The sequence below is a fragment of the Pristiophorus japonicus genome, chromosome 8 (genome assembly GCF_044704955.1).
Source record: "Pristiophorus japonicus isolate sPriJap1 chromosome 8, sPriJap1.hap1, whole genome shotgun sequence".
Classification (NCBI taxonomy): domain Eukaryota; kingdom Metazoa; phylum Chordata; class Chondrichthyes; family Pristiophoridae; genus Pristiophorus; species Pristiophorus japonicus.
In genome coordinates, this window is record NC_091984.1 from 54,457,296 (window position 1) to 54,472,997 (window position 15,702).

At 41.7% G+C, this 15,702-nt stretch overlaps 1 protein-coding gene across 4 annotated transcripts in view; it reads left to right on the top strand.

Moving 5' to 3' along the window:
- LOC139268527 (dual specificity testis-specific protein kinase 2-like) overlaps positions 1–15,702 on the top strand; it is a 117,320-nt gene that overhangs the window by 46,064 nt on the left and 55,554 nt on the right. For 2 of the 4 annotated variants that reach the window (XM_070886799.1, XM_070886801.1), the window contains one exon: positions 8,186–8,234. In XM_070886799.1, coding sequence (XP_070742900.1) covers positions 8,186–8,234 — 49 coding nt within the window. Of the gene's footprint in view, positions 1–2,823; positions 3,095–7,923; positions 7,951–8,185; positions 8,235–15,702 lie in introns of those variants that run through there. The other 2 variants (XM_070886800.1, XM_070886802.1) reach the window with 2 other exon arrangements.

The following is a 15,702-nucleotide window of genomic DNA, read 5'->3' on the forward strand; positions in this document are numbered from 1 at the left end:
GCAGGCGCATGGGAGCACCATCACTTGCAAGTTCCCTTCCAAGTTGCACACTATCCTGACTTAGAAATATATCATCGTTCCTTCATCATCGCTTGGTCAAAATCCTGATACTCACTCCTTAACAGCACTGAAGGAGTACCTTCATCACAGGGACTGCAGCGGTTCAAGAAGGCGGCTCACCACCACCACCTTCTCCAGGGCAATTAGGGATGGGCAATAAATGCTGGCCTTGCCAGTGACGTCCACATCCCATGAATGAATTAATAAACAAAAAAAAAACCTACACCCCCAAATTCGATGCTATCCACAAGTTTTGAAATTATACTTCCGATTCCTGAGTTCATGTAAATGGTGAACGACGATGATCCTTGAACATGATTTTCCCCTTTTTGCCAGTCTTGAGTTATTACCTTTATCCCCTAATCTCTGTTTTCTGTTTGGTAGCTAGCTTGCCATCCATTCAGCTACTTGTCCCCTGACTCCATGTTCTGACCGTAGTGATGAGTCCACTGCCTTATGAAAGTGTAGAACTGCCACCAATGATGTTTCCGCAAGATCCTACAAATCCCCTAGGAGGACAGATGCACCAATGTTAGTGTCCTCAACCAGGCCAACATCTCTAGCATTGAAGCACTGACCACACCTGATCAGCTCCGCTGAGCAGGACACATCGTTCGCATGCCAGACACTTGACTCCCAAAGCAAGCGCTCTATTGGGAACTCCTTCACAGCAAACCAGCCAAAGGTGTGCAGCGGAAACGTTGCACGGTCACCTTCAAAGCCTCCCTAATAAAGTGCAACATCCCCACTGACACCTGGGAGTCCCTGGCCAAAGACCGCCCTCAGTGCATCCGAGAGGACGCTGAGCTCCTCTAGTCTTGTCACCGCGAGCATGCAGATATCAAGCGCAGGCAGTGGAAAGAGAGTGCGGCAAGCCAGTCCCACCCACTCCTTCCCTCAACGACTATCTGTCCCACCTGTGACAAAGTCTGTAGTTCTCGTATTGGACTGCACAGCCACCTAAGAACTCAGTTCAGGAGTGGAAGCAAGTCTTCCTCGATTCCGAGGGACTGCCTATGATGATGATGACTATCAAAATTCAAATATGTTGCGTCTACTGCATTACCTTATCTACCCTTTCTGTTGCTTCAAATAATTCAATAATGGTCAAGCATGAGCTTCCCGTTTGAAATCCGTGTTGACTTATATTAATTTGTACATGTTTTTCTATTATCTTTCCTACCAGCGATGAACTAACTGGTCTATAGTTCCCTGGATTGTTCTATGATCACATTTGCTGTTTGCCAGCCCTCTGGCACTATTCCCTTTTCCAAATGAATTTATGTATGTGTATGTATGTAATAGTCCTTCTGCTATCTTTTGCCTAACTTTTAATATTTGCAGATGTAATCCATCTGAACATGGGATTTTATCCTCTTTGATTTATCAATAACCTCTCCCCTTTTTATCTTGAATGTCTATCTTTTTTGATCACTTAACGTCCACTATGTTGGTCTCCCTGGTAAATACTGAGGCCAAGTAATTGATATTTCTGCCATTTTACTGTATTATCTGAGTTTATCGTATATATCCCTTCGTGGCCCTATCCTTATCTTGGTTTTTCCTTTGTTTGTGTCTTTGGAATGCTTTACTATTTCTTTATATATTTCTGGATAATTTAATTTTTAAAGTTTGTCTTTGCCTTCCTAATGTTTTTTTAAACTTGTTTCCTCCCCTTTTCGTAATCTCTCATCCTCCCCTTTTTGTTGTCTATGTACTGCCTTTTTCTTTAGTTTCAATTTTGCCCTTATTTCTTTATTCATCCATGGTGCCTCATTACTGGCTAGTTTGTTATTGCTTTTTTGTGGGATATATTTCTTCTGGATTGCATTGATCACTGTTTTAAATGTTTCCTACTGCTGTTCCATTTCTTTGTCAGTAAATGTTTTCACTTTATTTTCCCTGGTTCCATTCTCATCCCCTGAAAATCAGCTTTTTTCTGATATTACTTTGGGTTTTGTCTGTCTTTTATTCTTAATGTTTATCTTAAACCTTATGTTGTGATTGCTATTGCCTCGATGTTCCCCTATGCTTGCTTCTTTGTTCTGGTTAATTTCCCATTACTAGATCCAGCAATGCTCCCTCATCTGTTTGCAATGTGAATGGTAGAGGCTAAAAGTCATCTTGCCATAGTGATTAATTACGCCTTGCTGTTTGACATCTCTGGTGTATATATGAACCTGGTATTTTTGATGCACAGATGTTTGTAATCATGTCTGCTGTCATTCTGGTTTTTAGGAGCATATCTTTGTTAAATTCAGAATTTTAGCTTCTCATCAACAGCATTTGTACAGCTTCAAAACTATATTTATTGACTCATCCCTGAAATTCTTCAGTTATATTTAAGTTACTATAAGTTTTATTGGCCAGGAATTTGTGGTCAGTGTCGAACCGATGGCGATCGCTGCTGACCTTTAAGAAAGCTGCCCATGAAGATCTAGCGATTTCTGTGGTACCAATTTCAGCTCTCCTGACCATAGTTTGAATCTGGGGTGAAATCAAGCGAATCGCCAGCATCCAGCAACAGTGATGCCATCAAGTTGGTTAAACAGCTAATCACATATTAAAGAATTCTCTCAGACAGCAAACTAGGAAGTAAAATGCACAGATTATAATGCACTTCTAATAAATTTTACAAAGAGTGAAATAAAGATTGCCACATACATGTAGGATTAAAGTAGAAGCGTAAATATCATAAACTTAAAAAAAAAATACTAATTTGTAATATTCATGGAAACATTTGACGTTCCATAAAATATAAAATTACTTTTTCAGGACCAGAAAACTATTGTTCAGTCAGTATGCCATTTTAAAAACTCAGTTGCACATCTTTCAACAAGGCTTAATGTATTTAGGGGATTTTTAACAGCGATATTCCATCATAAAAGGGGACGTTTTCATCAGTTCAAGTGATTGGAATTGATTGGCTCTGGAGTTCCACAGTGCAGCCTTTGTCAGAGCATGGAATGACTGACCGCAACTTCAGGATTTCTGCGCGTGTGCTAACTCCTGGAGTCCGATCAGTTTCAGAGGGGTAATGATGGCAAATGTTGACAGTTTCACTTTCATTACCACCGCAATGTAACATTACCTTGTGTAAATCATTATTTTTGGCTCCAATCTATTTTGGAGGTGGGATCAGATTTTTTTAAATGGCTTTTGTTTGGCTGAAATTGTGATTTTAGATGTTAACCTTCAATACAGTGAAACCTATATAACTCTTAAGGACACCTTAGGGACTGGCATTAGCTGTCTTTTTTTTAAAACAGGTATCCTTATTTTATTGAATGTACTTTTTATTTTTTAAAAAAAACCCCACTTAATCCAGCATCCAAAGCAGCAGAGTTACTGCTCCTTCTTTGGGATAGAACCGTGCAAGCAGTCAGTCTCTGAGATAGTGATTTATCTGCTGCTATGCTTGCTAGGTGAAGTGTTTTCGATTCCACAAAAGCCATTTCTCACTAAACTCACGGCCACCTCGCATGGACTGCACTGACCTCACAAGAATTTGGGGGCAGAAAGGAAGCAAGCTGTAAAGGGAAGCGCCAGTGATCCTGACTTGGGAAAAGTTCCATTTTGCAGTGGCGTGTGTCCCACATTTTGAATTGTAAAAGGGCTTGGTGCATTGAAGGCTGTTTGTAATAAGAGTGTCCATGGTTTTAGAGTGGATCTTGTATATTTACCATTAAGTTAAAAGTGAAACCTGTACAAATGGACATGTAAAACATGGAGACTGATTTACAGTCCTAAATAACTTGCACTGTAATAGATACAAGCTGCACCTTGACACCACGGACACTTGTAAATTACAAAGTACGGACAGCTTTCAATGGTCCAAATCCGTTTACTAAACACGGGACACTAGGGTAAACACGAGGCGACAACGGCTGAAAAAATTTTGTTTTTTGTAGAATGGCGATCTCTCTCTACCCAGCATCGGTAGCAGCTGAGAAATCGCTCTAAGCCTAGGACAGACCCATGCAATCATTGAATCCCAGAGATGGAGCGGTTTCTCAGCAGCTATGGACGCTGGATAAAGAACTTGGTATTCTACCTCGCCTTTGAGTTTAGATTCAAATGCCTCTTGTACTCGGCTTAACTGTAATCTCCCGTCTCTGGCCCGGTGATGTCAGCTCCACTGCCACAGAGAGTTGGGACTTGAGAATAACGCGTTACCACGAGCGCAGATATCCGGAACAATTGTTCCTTGGGAGTCCGAGGCAGCTTGGTAATTGGGGGGTCTCGGGAATCTGGTTGGGGAGAATTCAGGAGCCGGCAGTTGGGGGAGCTTGGGAACTGGGGTAGCTCAGATGAGAGCATTTAGTGGGCCATGAGTCGGGCTTCAGGGACAGATGGAGACTGGGGGCTGGGAAAGAGGCCTGGCCGGGAGGTGGAAGTGGAGGTGGAGGCTGGGGAATGGGGGCTTGTGATCAGACCTCCAGAATTCCCTTCAACCAGAGTTGGAACCCTCGACATCTCACTCCACCAGTATGTTAGTTAGTCAGTCAGTTAATGATCTTCTAACAGCCCCCTACTCCCCCGCCCCCACCACCCAGCACTTCAAACATTAGCAGCTGCAGCACAGAGAAGGTGGGAGTTCTAAACGGGTCTACAGGACATGAATCCCCCTCAGACCCCTTATTTGGCTTGGATCTCCCAGGCATTCTGGCCCAACAGCAGCCACCTCTTCCTGTGCAGGCTGCCAATGTCGCAGATTCCAGGAGCAGGTTAACCCTCCCTCAATGGAAAAGGATCTGGGAAGCAATGAACTGGGAAATGCAATGAACAGAAAAGTAACTGAAATCCTATCCCGCTGGCAGAACTCCAGAAATAGGCACAATCCCAGATCTAAAAAAGGAAAGTTGTATGGAATACAGACAATCTTTGGATATTTGACTCATCCGGATTGCTGCACGTACAATGTTCATTTTGAAAATAAGGACACCTGTAAATAAAGGACATCTGATGCAGGTCCCATGGGTGTCCTCTTTAATGTACAATTTTAACTATATTTGGGTCTCAATAGGTGTCTGTTTTTTGAGTGACAGTTTATACAGCTTTCATTATGTTGAGTCCTACCTTGTCGGGACTGAATTTCTTCCAACATGTAATAAATGATGCAGCACTAGCCTGGGAACAAAAATAAAATGATGACTCTACAGCCATGGGCAAATGTAGGATCTTGTAGTACAGTGTAGTGTGACTTTACCAAGGCCCATTTGGCAGTGGTCCTGGATTGGATTTGGGCCATATTTCTTTGTGCTCTAAGCTCTGAGAACCTTGCTATGCATTTTGACTGCCTGTATTCCAACTACTAGACAGTCATACTACATACCTAACTAATATATCTGCCCGGGCAACACTATCCTTTATTTGCTACATTAACAGTACAAACTATATTGGACTAATATTTGCTGCTTTTGTAAGGGCTGTATTGACACTCCAGATGTTTCACATTGCTTTGTTTGAGAAGAGTACTTCCCATACTTGACCTGATATCTCTTGCTGGTCCAAATTTGATGAATTATGTTCCAACTGATCAGAACTTTAAAAAAAGAACTGGGGAATTCTGAATTATTTTATCTGTAAAGACTGCATTTTACACTTGAGTGACACCTCATGATTGTGTATAATGGATCTCTCGTCTGGGCTCGGCATTAATTGTTTTGTGGTGAGCTGGAGTGATGTATGTTTTGCCAGTTACCTGACATTTCTTATTTTTTGTGATGTTTGGAGGATTGAGAATATTGTGCACCATTTCCATCTAGAATGTGTTGTGTAACTTGATACTCGACTAAATTTTCCTGTAAAAGTTTAGATTGCTTTTAACATAGATCTGAATCTCTCCTTTTGTGTTCAATTTCAGCTCTGATTTAATTTGTACCTGGCTCCAAGTTTTTCATCCAGGCTAGATCCCTTTCTTTTAGAACTGTTGTGTGTGTCATTATTTGCAGTTTTACTTTCTTCATTCCTGAAGAGACTGTAGAGCAAAGTATTACGATTAGATGTGATCTTGTCCTCTTTTTGCCCCACCCCCACACAAAAATTAATTAACTAAACAAACTGAGATGCTTGCCTGGTTGTTTAATCTGGATTGTGCTCATTTTAGTTCTAGATTGGCTCCAGTGGTCAGTTAGAATCGTTCTGGTTTCATTTAAAATCATTCAGGGATTTCATAAGAGGAACTGACTACGGTTGTGTTCAAATCATTTTTGGAACATATCTAAACTTCCCTTTTTTAAAAAAAAAGTAACTCTAAACTGACATAAGATTATTGGAAATAACTTCTGACGAACCCATGTGTGTTTGAGTTACCATCACTGGCCTTGGTATATGTGCGATAGGAGTAGGCAGAACACAATTGTTTTTCTTTTTAGTGAAGGGGGAATTTGAATGGGTTTACTTGATGAGAATTTTTGCTTCCCCTGAAGGTTAGGTTTGCTGGATTGCAGTCCGTTTGCTTATTTTAGCCCTCCAGCTCTTCACTGCAGAGCAGCTGGGAGATGCTCTGCAACACGATTACTTCACATTGTGATGGTGTAGGAGAGCAGTACAAGTGCCATCACTGGCGCACACTTTCTCATATTTTATTAATTAAAGTACATGTCACCAGTGATTTTCTTTTTTTGTATTCCTCATTCCAACCTCTTCCGTTGTGCCAGGTATGAAAGAAAGACTTGCATGAATATAGCACCTTTCATGACCATCGGATGTCTCAAAGCGCTTTACAGCCAATGAAGTGATTTTGGGGTGCAGTCACTAGCAATGTGGGTAACTTGGTAGCCAATTTATGCACAGCAAGCTCCCACAAACAGCAATGTGATCATGCCCAGATAAACTGTTTTTGTTATGTTGCTTGAGGGATAAATATTGCATCTGCTCTTCTTGAAATAGTGCTATGGGATCTTTGATGTCCACCTGAGCGGGAAGATGAAGCCTCGGTTTATTGTCTCATCCGAAAGATGGCATCTCCAACAGTGCAGCACTCCAGCACTGCACTGGAGTGTCAGCTTAGATCTATGTGCTCAAGTTCCTGGAGTGGGACTTAAACTCAGTCTTCTGATTCTGAGGCGAGTGTGATACCCACTGACTCCAGACACTTCCCTCATATCCCCATTGACTTTATTTTTACTGAAGTTCCTTGGTCCCACGCTCAAACAAATGGTGCCTTGATCTCGAGCAGTTACTCTTGCCTCACCTCTGGAATTCAGCTCTAGTGTCCATGTTTGGGCCACGGCTGTCATGAGATCTGGAGCCCAGTGGCCCTTGTGGAACCCAAACGGAGCAGGTTATTGGTGAATAGGCTTCTGTACCTCAATGTTCCATGTAAATTCAAAAAGTTCTTATTGAATGTTAATATCAAGGCTTCACATTCTTTCTGCTGCCTGTGGAACACTAAGTCACTGTTGATTGGAACCCCACCTTTGCATGCATAAGGTTAAATGCAGAGCTATCTATCATTTGCTTGAGTGTGAACAAACTAATTGCATTTTGGTGTCAGAACTAGTAATTTTTCCTGTGATTTGCACTTGTTTAAAATAACCACCTCAAAAGGACTAGGACAGTCAAGTTAATACAGAATATAAATCAGCAGCAATTCCTATGGCATTGTGCAGTTTCCACTGAAGTAAATTTTTATGGGATCTTGTTTTTTGAATCACCTTGAATTTGGACTATTTAATTACCCATGAATTTAGAGTTCAGACTATTTGTAACAAAACTTGTATTATGTAACAGTACGTTGGAGAATATGCTATTTTGGAACAACTGTTACAAATGTATTCGGCCCATTTTTTAACTACATTTTTGTCAGACAATATAACATGATGGGCAGACTTCAATTCTGGAAATATGATGCATCATCAACAAATTCAACAGCTCCTGGAAATGGTACTTTCTTCCATTGACTTTCTTTTGATTATTGCTCTCTGTAGTACCATAGGATGTTTTTCTATGTTTTAATGGGCTATTGCAAGTTGTTTCCCTTACTTTAAATATAACTTAAAAAAAAAACAGAATTTATAGATTCACGATGTAGCCTTAGCAAAGGTTTTATTTTTCAGTGGGCCCTGTGTGATGTAGTTCAAATATGGCACGATGTTTATGATTAATTTCTGTTTTGCAGATTTATGGGTGTTTGTGTTCATGAAGGCCAACTGCATGCATTAACTGAGGTAAGTTGCTAAGTTTGTAACCAGCAGTGGCTACATAGTAATGTTACACTAGTAATATTATAGGGTGTAGTTATGTGGTGGTTCTCAATTTATTGGTTGAATGGCCCCTTTTCAAATGGATTAGTAATCACAGTCCGCTCCCATCTAAATTATAATGCTATAAACTTGCACTGTTACATTTCTGATTGCAAAGTTCATCAATATCCTGTTAAAGGGACTTGCATGAAATTTTGCCAGGGCTGTCTGATGTAGTGACCATTGATGTGATTGGTGATGTGAAAGCTTTTATCTTTGCTTCAGCTGAAAGGTAACCCTGTAAGTTCAGGGACATGCCTGTTGAATACAACACTGCACCACACCTCCCTGCTCTTAGAAAAGCAAAATACTGCAGATGCTGGAAATCTGAAATAAAAAGAGAAAATGCTGGAAATGTTTAGGTCAGGCAGCATCTATGGAGAGAGAGTTAACATTTCAGGTTGATGACACTTTGTCAGAACTGGAAAAAGTTAGAGATGTAACAGATTTTTAAGCAAGTGTAAGGGCAGGGAAAGGGAGATGGGGAGGAAAGAACAAAAGGCAAGGTCTGTGATGGAATGGAAGGTAGAAGAGATTAAATGACAAAAGGGATGATGATGATGATGCAAGGCAAATGGTAATGGGACAAGTTTTTAAAAAAAAACAAGCTGAGTCTACATGAGTTGTAAATGGCAGAATCACCAGCTGCAATGGGCAGAGGTGGGGGGCAGCACAGGGGCAGAGGTTAGCCTATTTTGTTAACTTGCCCTATTACCATCTCCTTTTGCCTTGAACCATTCTCTCTTTTGTCATTTAATCACACCTGCCTTCCACTCTATCACAGAACTTCCCTTTTGTTCTTTCCTCCCCATTCTCCTGTCCCTGCCTCTCCACTAATTTAAAAATTTGTTACATCTCTAAATTTTTCCAGTTCTGATGAAGGATCATCGACCTGAAATGTTACCTCCTGTTTCTCTCTCCACAGATGCTGACTGACCTGAGTATTTCCAGCATTTTCTGCTTTTACCTCCCTGTTCTTGCTGGAGTGGGATTAGGCTCAGTGGCTCCTGTTGGGAACACTGGCACCATTTCAGGTGTAATCCTCCACTGCCTGCCGACTCACTGCACAGCTGCTGAGTACTTCAGTGTTCTCTCTTCCCCCCCCCCCCCCTTTTTGCTGTTTACCTGCTGCTGTCATATCTAATTAACAAATTATAACAATAGTGTTCTGCTTCACCTTAGCCATTGCTACATTGAGGTAATGGCATATAAAGTCACATCAGTTAACTGGTGTGGGCTTACCTACGGGAATGATTTTTGACACCAGACTCCAGAAAACCATCTGGTGCAGCCAAAAAACTTTACCCTCCTCACCCTCTTTCCTGTCCCCCTATCCATCGTTCTCTTCTCTTCTTTCCTGACTGCCTATCTATCAGTTTCCTCCCTTTCTTCCCGCCCGCCCTTTGTGTGTGTGTGTGTCTCTCTCATTTTTCTTTCTCCCCTGTGCAGCTGGTCGGTCTCCATGACTGGTCTGATTTCTCTCTTCTGCCCCCCCTCCTTCCATGTTCCCTCGCTCACATCTGTCAATTGCTTTCCCATCTCTCTGCCCTTTTTCTACTATCTGTTTCATTGTCACACCCCCCCTTCTCTGTATCTCACTATCTCTTCCCTCCCCCCCCCCCCCGCCCGCCCGCTCCTCCCTCCCTTCCCCCTCACTCCCTCCCTCCGCCCGCTCCTCCCTCCCTCCCTCCCTCCCTCCCTCCCTCCCGCCCGCTCCTCCCTCACCCCTCTCCGCCCGCCCGCTCCTCCCTCACCCCTCTCCGCCCGCCCGCTCCTCCTCCTCCCCCCCCACCCGCTCCTCCAGATCAATAGATTTTTGGAAAAATAATGGAATCTAGCGATATGGGGACAGCGTGGGAAGGTGGCGTTGAGATCAGCCATGATCTTATTGAATGGCGGAGCAGGCTCAAAGGGCCAAATGGCCTACTCATGTTCTTATTTCTTGTGTTCTTGGGTTCTTATGAATAAGGAAAGACGGTTTCCTCTGGTTGGAGTTTGTGATGAGGGATTGTGAATATTATCACTAAGGGAGTATAAACTGTTGGGAGAGAAAACTCTGTTTCTAAAGCATTGTTGTAGCATGGAATGCTTTATGAAAGGGAGTGATTTTGGCACACATTGTTTATTTGAAGGAAATATTGGATAAGTAAGTGGAACGAGTATGGTGAACAACATAATTGCAAATGACAGTAGAAAGGTGGTTTACCTATCACAGTTTTATGAGTTAAATGAGAGGGGTAAATTTTAAACATTGTCATCTCGAAAGTTACTTGTATTGATGTGTGCAAAATGCTATGATTACATTGTCAATGTTAGTTTTTGTTTCCTTTGTTGCAAACTCATTCTACTCTGGTTCAAAGCTGCCAACAATTTCTGTAAGCCTACAGTCAGTGTGTCTTTACCTGCCCAATATCTAGGTATATGACAGCAAAACCCAGGGATCAAACAGAATGCGTTCCACTATACGTCGGCTTGCTGGAATATCCCAGGTGACGTGTGATTCTTCTCTCCAATAGGTGGATTGAAGAGGCACTCTCAGACTAAGACTTTGGCTGCAAACTAACCTATTGTAGCTAGATGAACCGTATACAGCACAAAACACATTACAGTAATTTACAAACTTCAATATCATCCTCAATTTATCAAAATAAGAAATATGCTTCCCCGAACTATATTTCAATGTGCAACAGACCTTGAAAACTAATGTTCATGCATGGTGAACCATTGCTATGGAGTAAAACTAGTCCACTTTTGTTGTGTATCTGTAAAGCATGCACTCCCATGTTCTGCCACCAGAGAGCGCATCCCCTGAAGTCCCAAGGGATCCCAGCATCCCTTGGGAGCACTGTATATAAGCCGGCCCCTAAGGCCTGTTCCTCACTCTGGAGTGTCCTATTAAAGACTGAGGTCACTGTTACTTTGTGCAGTAAAGTAACTGTGCAGTCTCATCTGTGTTAGGAACACTAACTTTCTTTTCTGGTGGCAGACTGTGTCTGATGAGAGAAGCACAAGTAGCCCAATATAACCCTGAAAATGTAACCATTGGCTACAGTCTGTTGTCTGTTTACAGGGCTACAAAGAAACTTTGGTTCTTCCCTACACAAAGGTCTGACCCATGTTTTCTCTCGGGCAGATTTCAATCAAAAGATTACTATCTCTGCTGGGCCTGACCAGGTCATCTGGTACAGATAAAGTAGAGTTACATGTGAAGACATGTCGGAACAAAAGACATGAACAAACTAGCTTCTTGTGCTTGGCTGCCATTCTTGGTGAATTAAATAGAACACTTGTCCTCCAGGTTGAAATGTATGAAAATTGGAAAACCATGTGCAACCTTGTACGCCTCTATTCCATCTGTTAGTATAGGTAAACCACACTTTTGTGTTGGGGACCACACAGACTTGCTGATCACAAGATAATTACAGCTGAGGATGGCCATTTAGGCCATCTTTGGCTGTGTTTGGATGGATAAATTAACACCATCACTCCCTGCTGCTGTAGAATCCAATTATTTTTATTATTTCTAGGGTTTTTGCATCCTCTACTCAAGTTTATTTCACACATTGATCACACTACAAAAATGCTCTTTCAACTTGCGTCCCTAGTTCTACTTCTGCAGTTTAGTTGTGAAACAGATTTGTGGCTCTTCTCTGCTCTGCCCCCAGCACTTGCATTTCTCTGTGGTATTTAATGTGTGATCTACGAAGCACTACGAAGTTTGATCATTGCTTCCCTGGAGCACTATGAAGTTTGATCATTGCTTCCTCTGATTTGTATTCTTTTTTTGGCTATATTGTTCAACATCTTACTGGCTATGTTGATTTCTCTGCGTTTGTTGGACATATTTAGCATAGAATTTACTAAGATGCTGAGGTCTCCTTCAGTTTCATCCATGGCTATTTCAACACCATTCATGAAATATGTGTTTCATGTTTTTTCTTGTGCATACCCACAGGTATTTTGTCCAACTTATTCTGTAATTTCTGTGCTGCCTCCTTCAATTGCACTAGCTGAAGGGTACAGAACAAATGAATACCCAGTGGGGGAGTTGTTGGGTTGAGGGTGGTGATACTGATTGGGGTGCCTGAGGGCTTGGTATTGTTTCCACTCGACTGGTACCTTCCTAGTGTCCATTGATTCCCTCATAATTGTTAGTGCTTCACAAATCTCTTCCCAAGTGTTTCTTGGTGCTCTGTGATATGTGCCATCTGTCCCCGAAGAGTTAATTTGTTTTGAGCCCATTTGGTGCCTCTGGGACTTCATTTATAATGAAATCATTGATGAATAATACCCTATTGTTTCATGGAAACCAAGATTCTAACACCTATTAATCGACCTTTGTCTGCTAGAACGAAAATGTACAACTCTGCCTTGTGGAGACTGCTCACAGAAACCATAATTAACCCTGTATATACTTAGTTCTAAGGAATTCAAGTCAGTAATCTAATGCAGACAAAAACACACTTGTTAGGTGCATCATGCCTTAGAATAACCATAATTTGGGATATTTTGATCATAAACTCGAAAATGGTGATAGACTAGCCATACAAGAGAGAAACACCAATGCACTTGTCAGCCACATGCCAAGAAGCAGCTATGAATTCTGCTGCTAATACGTGCTCAACAAACTGACCTTGGTGTACTGTAGGCCAAAAAATAAAATTGAAATAGGTTTGAGGGGAAAAAAATGGTACAGGCTTTTTAAAAATTGTAATATATTAGTGAACCATTGCTTGCACAGCTCATGTCTTTTATCAGTAATTTTTGCCAGCTTCTGGTCCTGTTGACTATTATAAACAGCTATTGCGTTCAAAAATGATGGATCTGAATTCAATGAGTGTTAAGATTTTTTTTCCTTGATTTAACTCTCTGCAAGTCAATTTCATTCACAACTGGATTTGAAAACTTGCAAAATAAAGGTCATTTTCATTGAAACAATTAGCAGTGCATTCTGACCATCACTGTTTTATGCTCAACTTACAATTTAAACAGCAATGACCTTAATATGTAGTGTGCCATCTCTTTATATATTTTATCTAAGCAGTTCCAACTGGTTTGAATCTGGTGCTGGAAGTCGGAATTCCTCCTTCCTGAGCTGCCAGAGCAGGAAGCCTGGCTCTAAATTACCTCTACTGTTTAGAGATAAACCTTTCAATGTTGATATTGTATTGAATCAACGGTGTCGTTTTGTGTGCAGTTGGATTTATGTTGAAAGGTGGTGTATATAGCTGTGTGTTCAGACAGATCTGTTAGCAGATCTCTTGTGGCATTGCTCATGGTGAGTCTGAGAATACACTTTTATAATTATAGCAGTGTTTATGTAGGGGATAACTTCAGGGCCATTGATTAAATGAATAAGTCAAATTCCACTTGTTAAAAAATCAACACTTTTAATAAAATAATTTTGCATTTATATATCACCTTTAACATAGTAAAATGTCCCAGGAGTTAAACTCCACAACCTCTACATTATTCTGAAAACTAAATGGCTGGTGCATTGTTTCCAAATGGGAATTTACCATTCTCTAAGTTTGTCATCCATTGGGATATCGTCGGACATCCCCAGAAATCGGCGTGGTCCTGGCCTGCAAGACCATCAGCAGGCCGGGGCCATTGGAGGGAACAATGTGCGGCGGCATACCACTGCAGGGAGCAGCGTGTACTGCTGCAGGAGGGCAACTGCTACGAAGCCAGGTCGCTGATTGCAGTGTGGGCAGTCACAGCAGGAGGGGCGAAGGAGCGGCAAGAGTGAAGTGACCGGGGCCCAGGAGAGGCGTGAATCTGGGGCCCAGGGGCAGCACGGGCCAGCCCAAACTGCGATATGTGTGCGCCCTCAGTCTGTGCAACAGAGCTGGTCTCCAGTTAGTCTTGGGTAATCCTTGCCACTGGACCAAGACCTACCTCTGTCAAGCCCATGTGGTGGCTGGTGTGCAACGACCACCACATGTTTAAAAAATCCAAACACGGGCATCTTCCACCCTTCAAGATGTAGTTCGGGATCTGGAATATTAGGTCCTTCATTGAAACACCTGTGAACTCATCCCTTTTTGGTCTGGAAGCAAGTCATCCTTGCTTTGAGGGACTGCCTATGATATCCAAAAATCTAATTTTATAGCTGCTCAAGAATAACATTTCAATTTGGTTGATTTAAAACTAGTTACTCCAAGGAATCATTTGAATAATGCAAGTTGAATGGGTAAAAATAAATTTAGTTCATTTCAAATGAGTCCATTAAGTTTTTGTAGTGACAGACTTGATGGGAGCAAGTATTAAATATATATCCTACTTAAAATTCTGAGGCATTACCTTTTGGCATACTAGTTTTGTGGCTGATTGATGAAATATTCAAATGGCACTTAATACAGTCACATTTTGATTACTGTGATAAGAGCAGAAATGAACGACATTATAACCACTTAATGAGTAATCTGCAGTGAATCGTTTCATTTATTACCAATTAAAATGCTTTTGTTTGACCAAATTAATTGTAACAAGTATTGTCAAATTTAATATGATTGGTGCAACTCACAATACCAGGTTCTGTGCACACATGTTAATAGTGGATTTAGGGGAATGTGGGCAGCTTTCAAGAAGTGGCCTTGCCATGGGATGCAAGGGTGTACAGGACTATGTTGCGAACAAGAAACTCTGTTGAACTAGGGGTGTCTTTCCTCATCCTGTGAGTTTTTTGCTTTTTTCCAAAAGACTAATGTTTTTTGTATGAAAATGTGGAAACTACAATAATGAACTTTTGAGCATTTTGAGGTAAATTTTTGTTAAAGAAAATGTATACACATCAGCAAACTCAAAGAATGCACTGCTAAAATCTAATAACTGGCTGATGAGGGGAAAAAGTGGGAAGATGCTGCTTGACACTCAACAATGGACAGTTGGGGGGAAAGATTGATAGGTGGGGATGTGGTGGGGTAGGGGCACCTGATAGTTCACAAAGGGCCAAAAGTAATTTGGGCCTTTTTCTTGTTGCACCCCAAAGCAGCTGTCCTGCAACACTGCCAGGCCCTCTCTTTCCAGTCCTCAGACCCTAGACCTGAAATCCCATCCCAATTCTGCTAAGTCTCTGGTCCCTTTTTCAGTGTTTGCAGATCTCCGGGCCACCCCCAATGCTAATAGATCAGTGCTTCTCATCATACTATGTGGCATATGGGCCAAGAAATCCCAGTCGGCTGCTTCACGCGGGGGATCGGGTAAAAAAAAAAGTTGAAGATGCGCACTTATCTGAACCTGCTACGCCCCGAGAGATCCCGGTCCTAAGGCCTCCATTGACTGCGCATGTACGTCGGGACAGTTGGAGCTGCAGTCACATGGCTTTGGGCAACCAATCCAGCTAAAGCATATACTCATTAATAATAATGGGAACTCCGCAAGTTGGAGT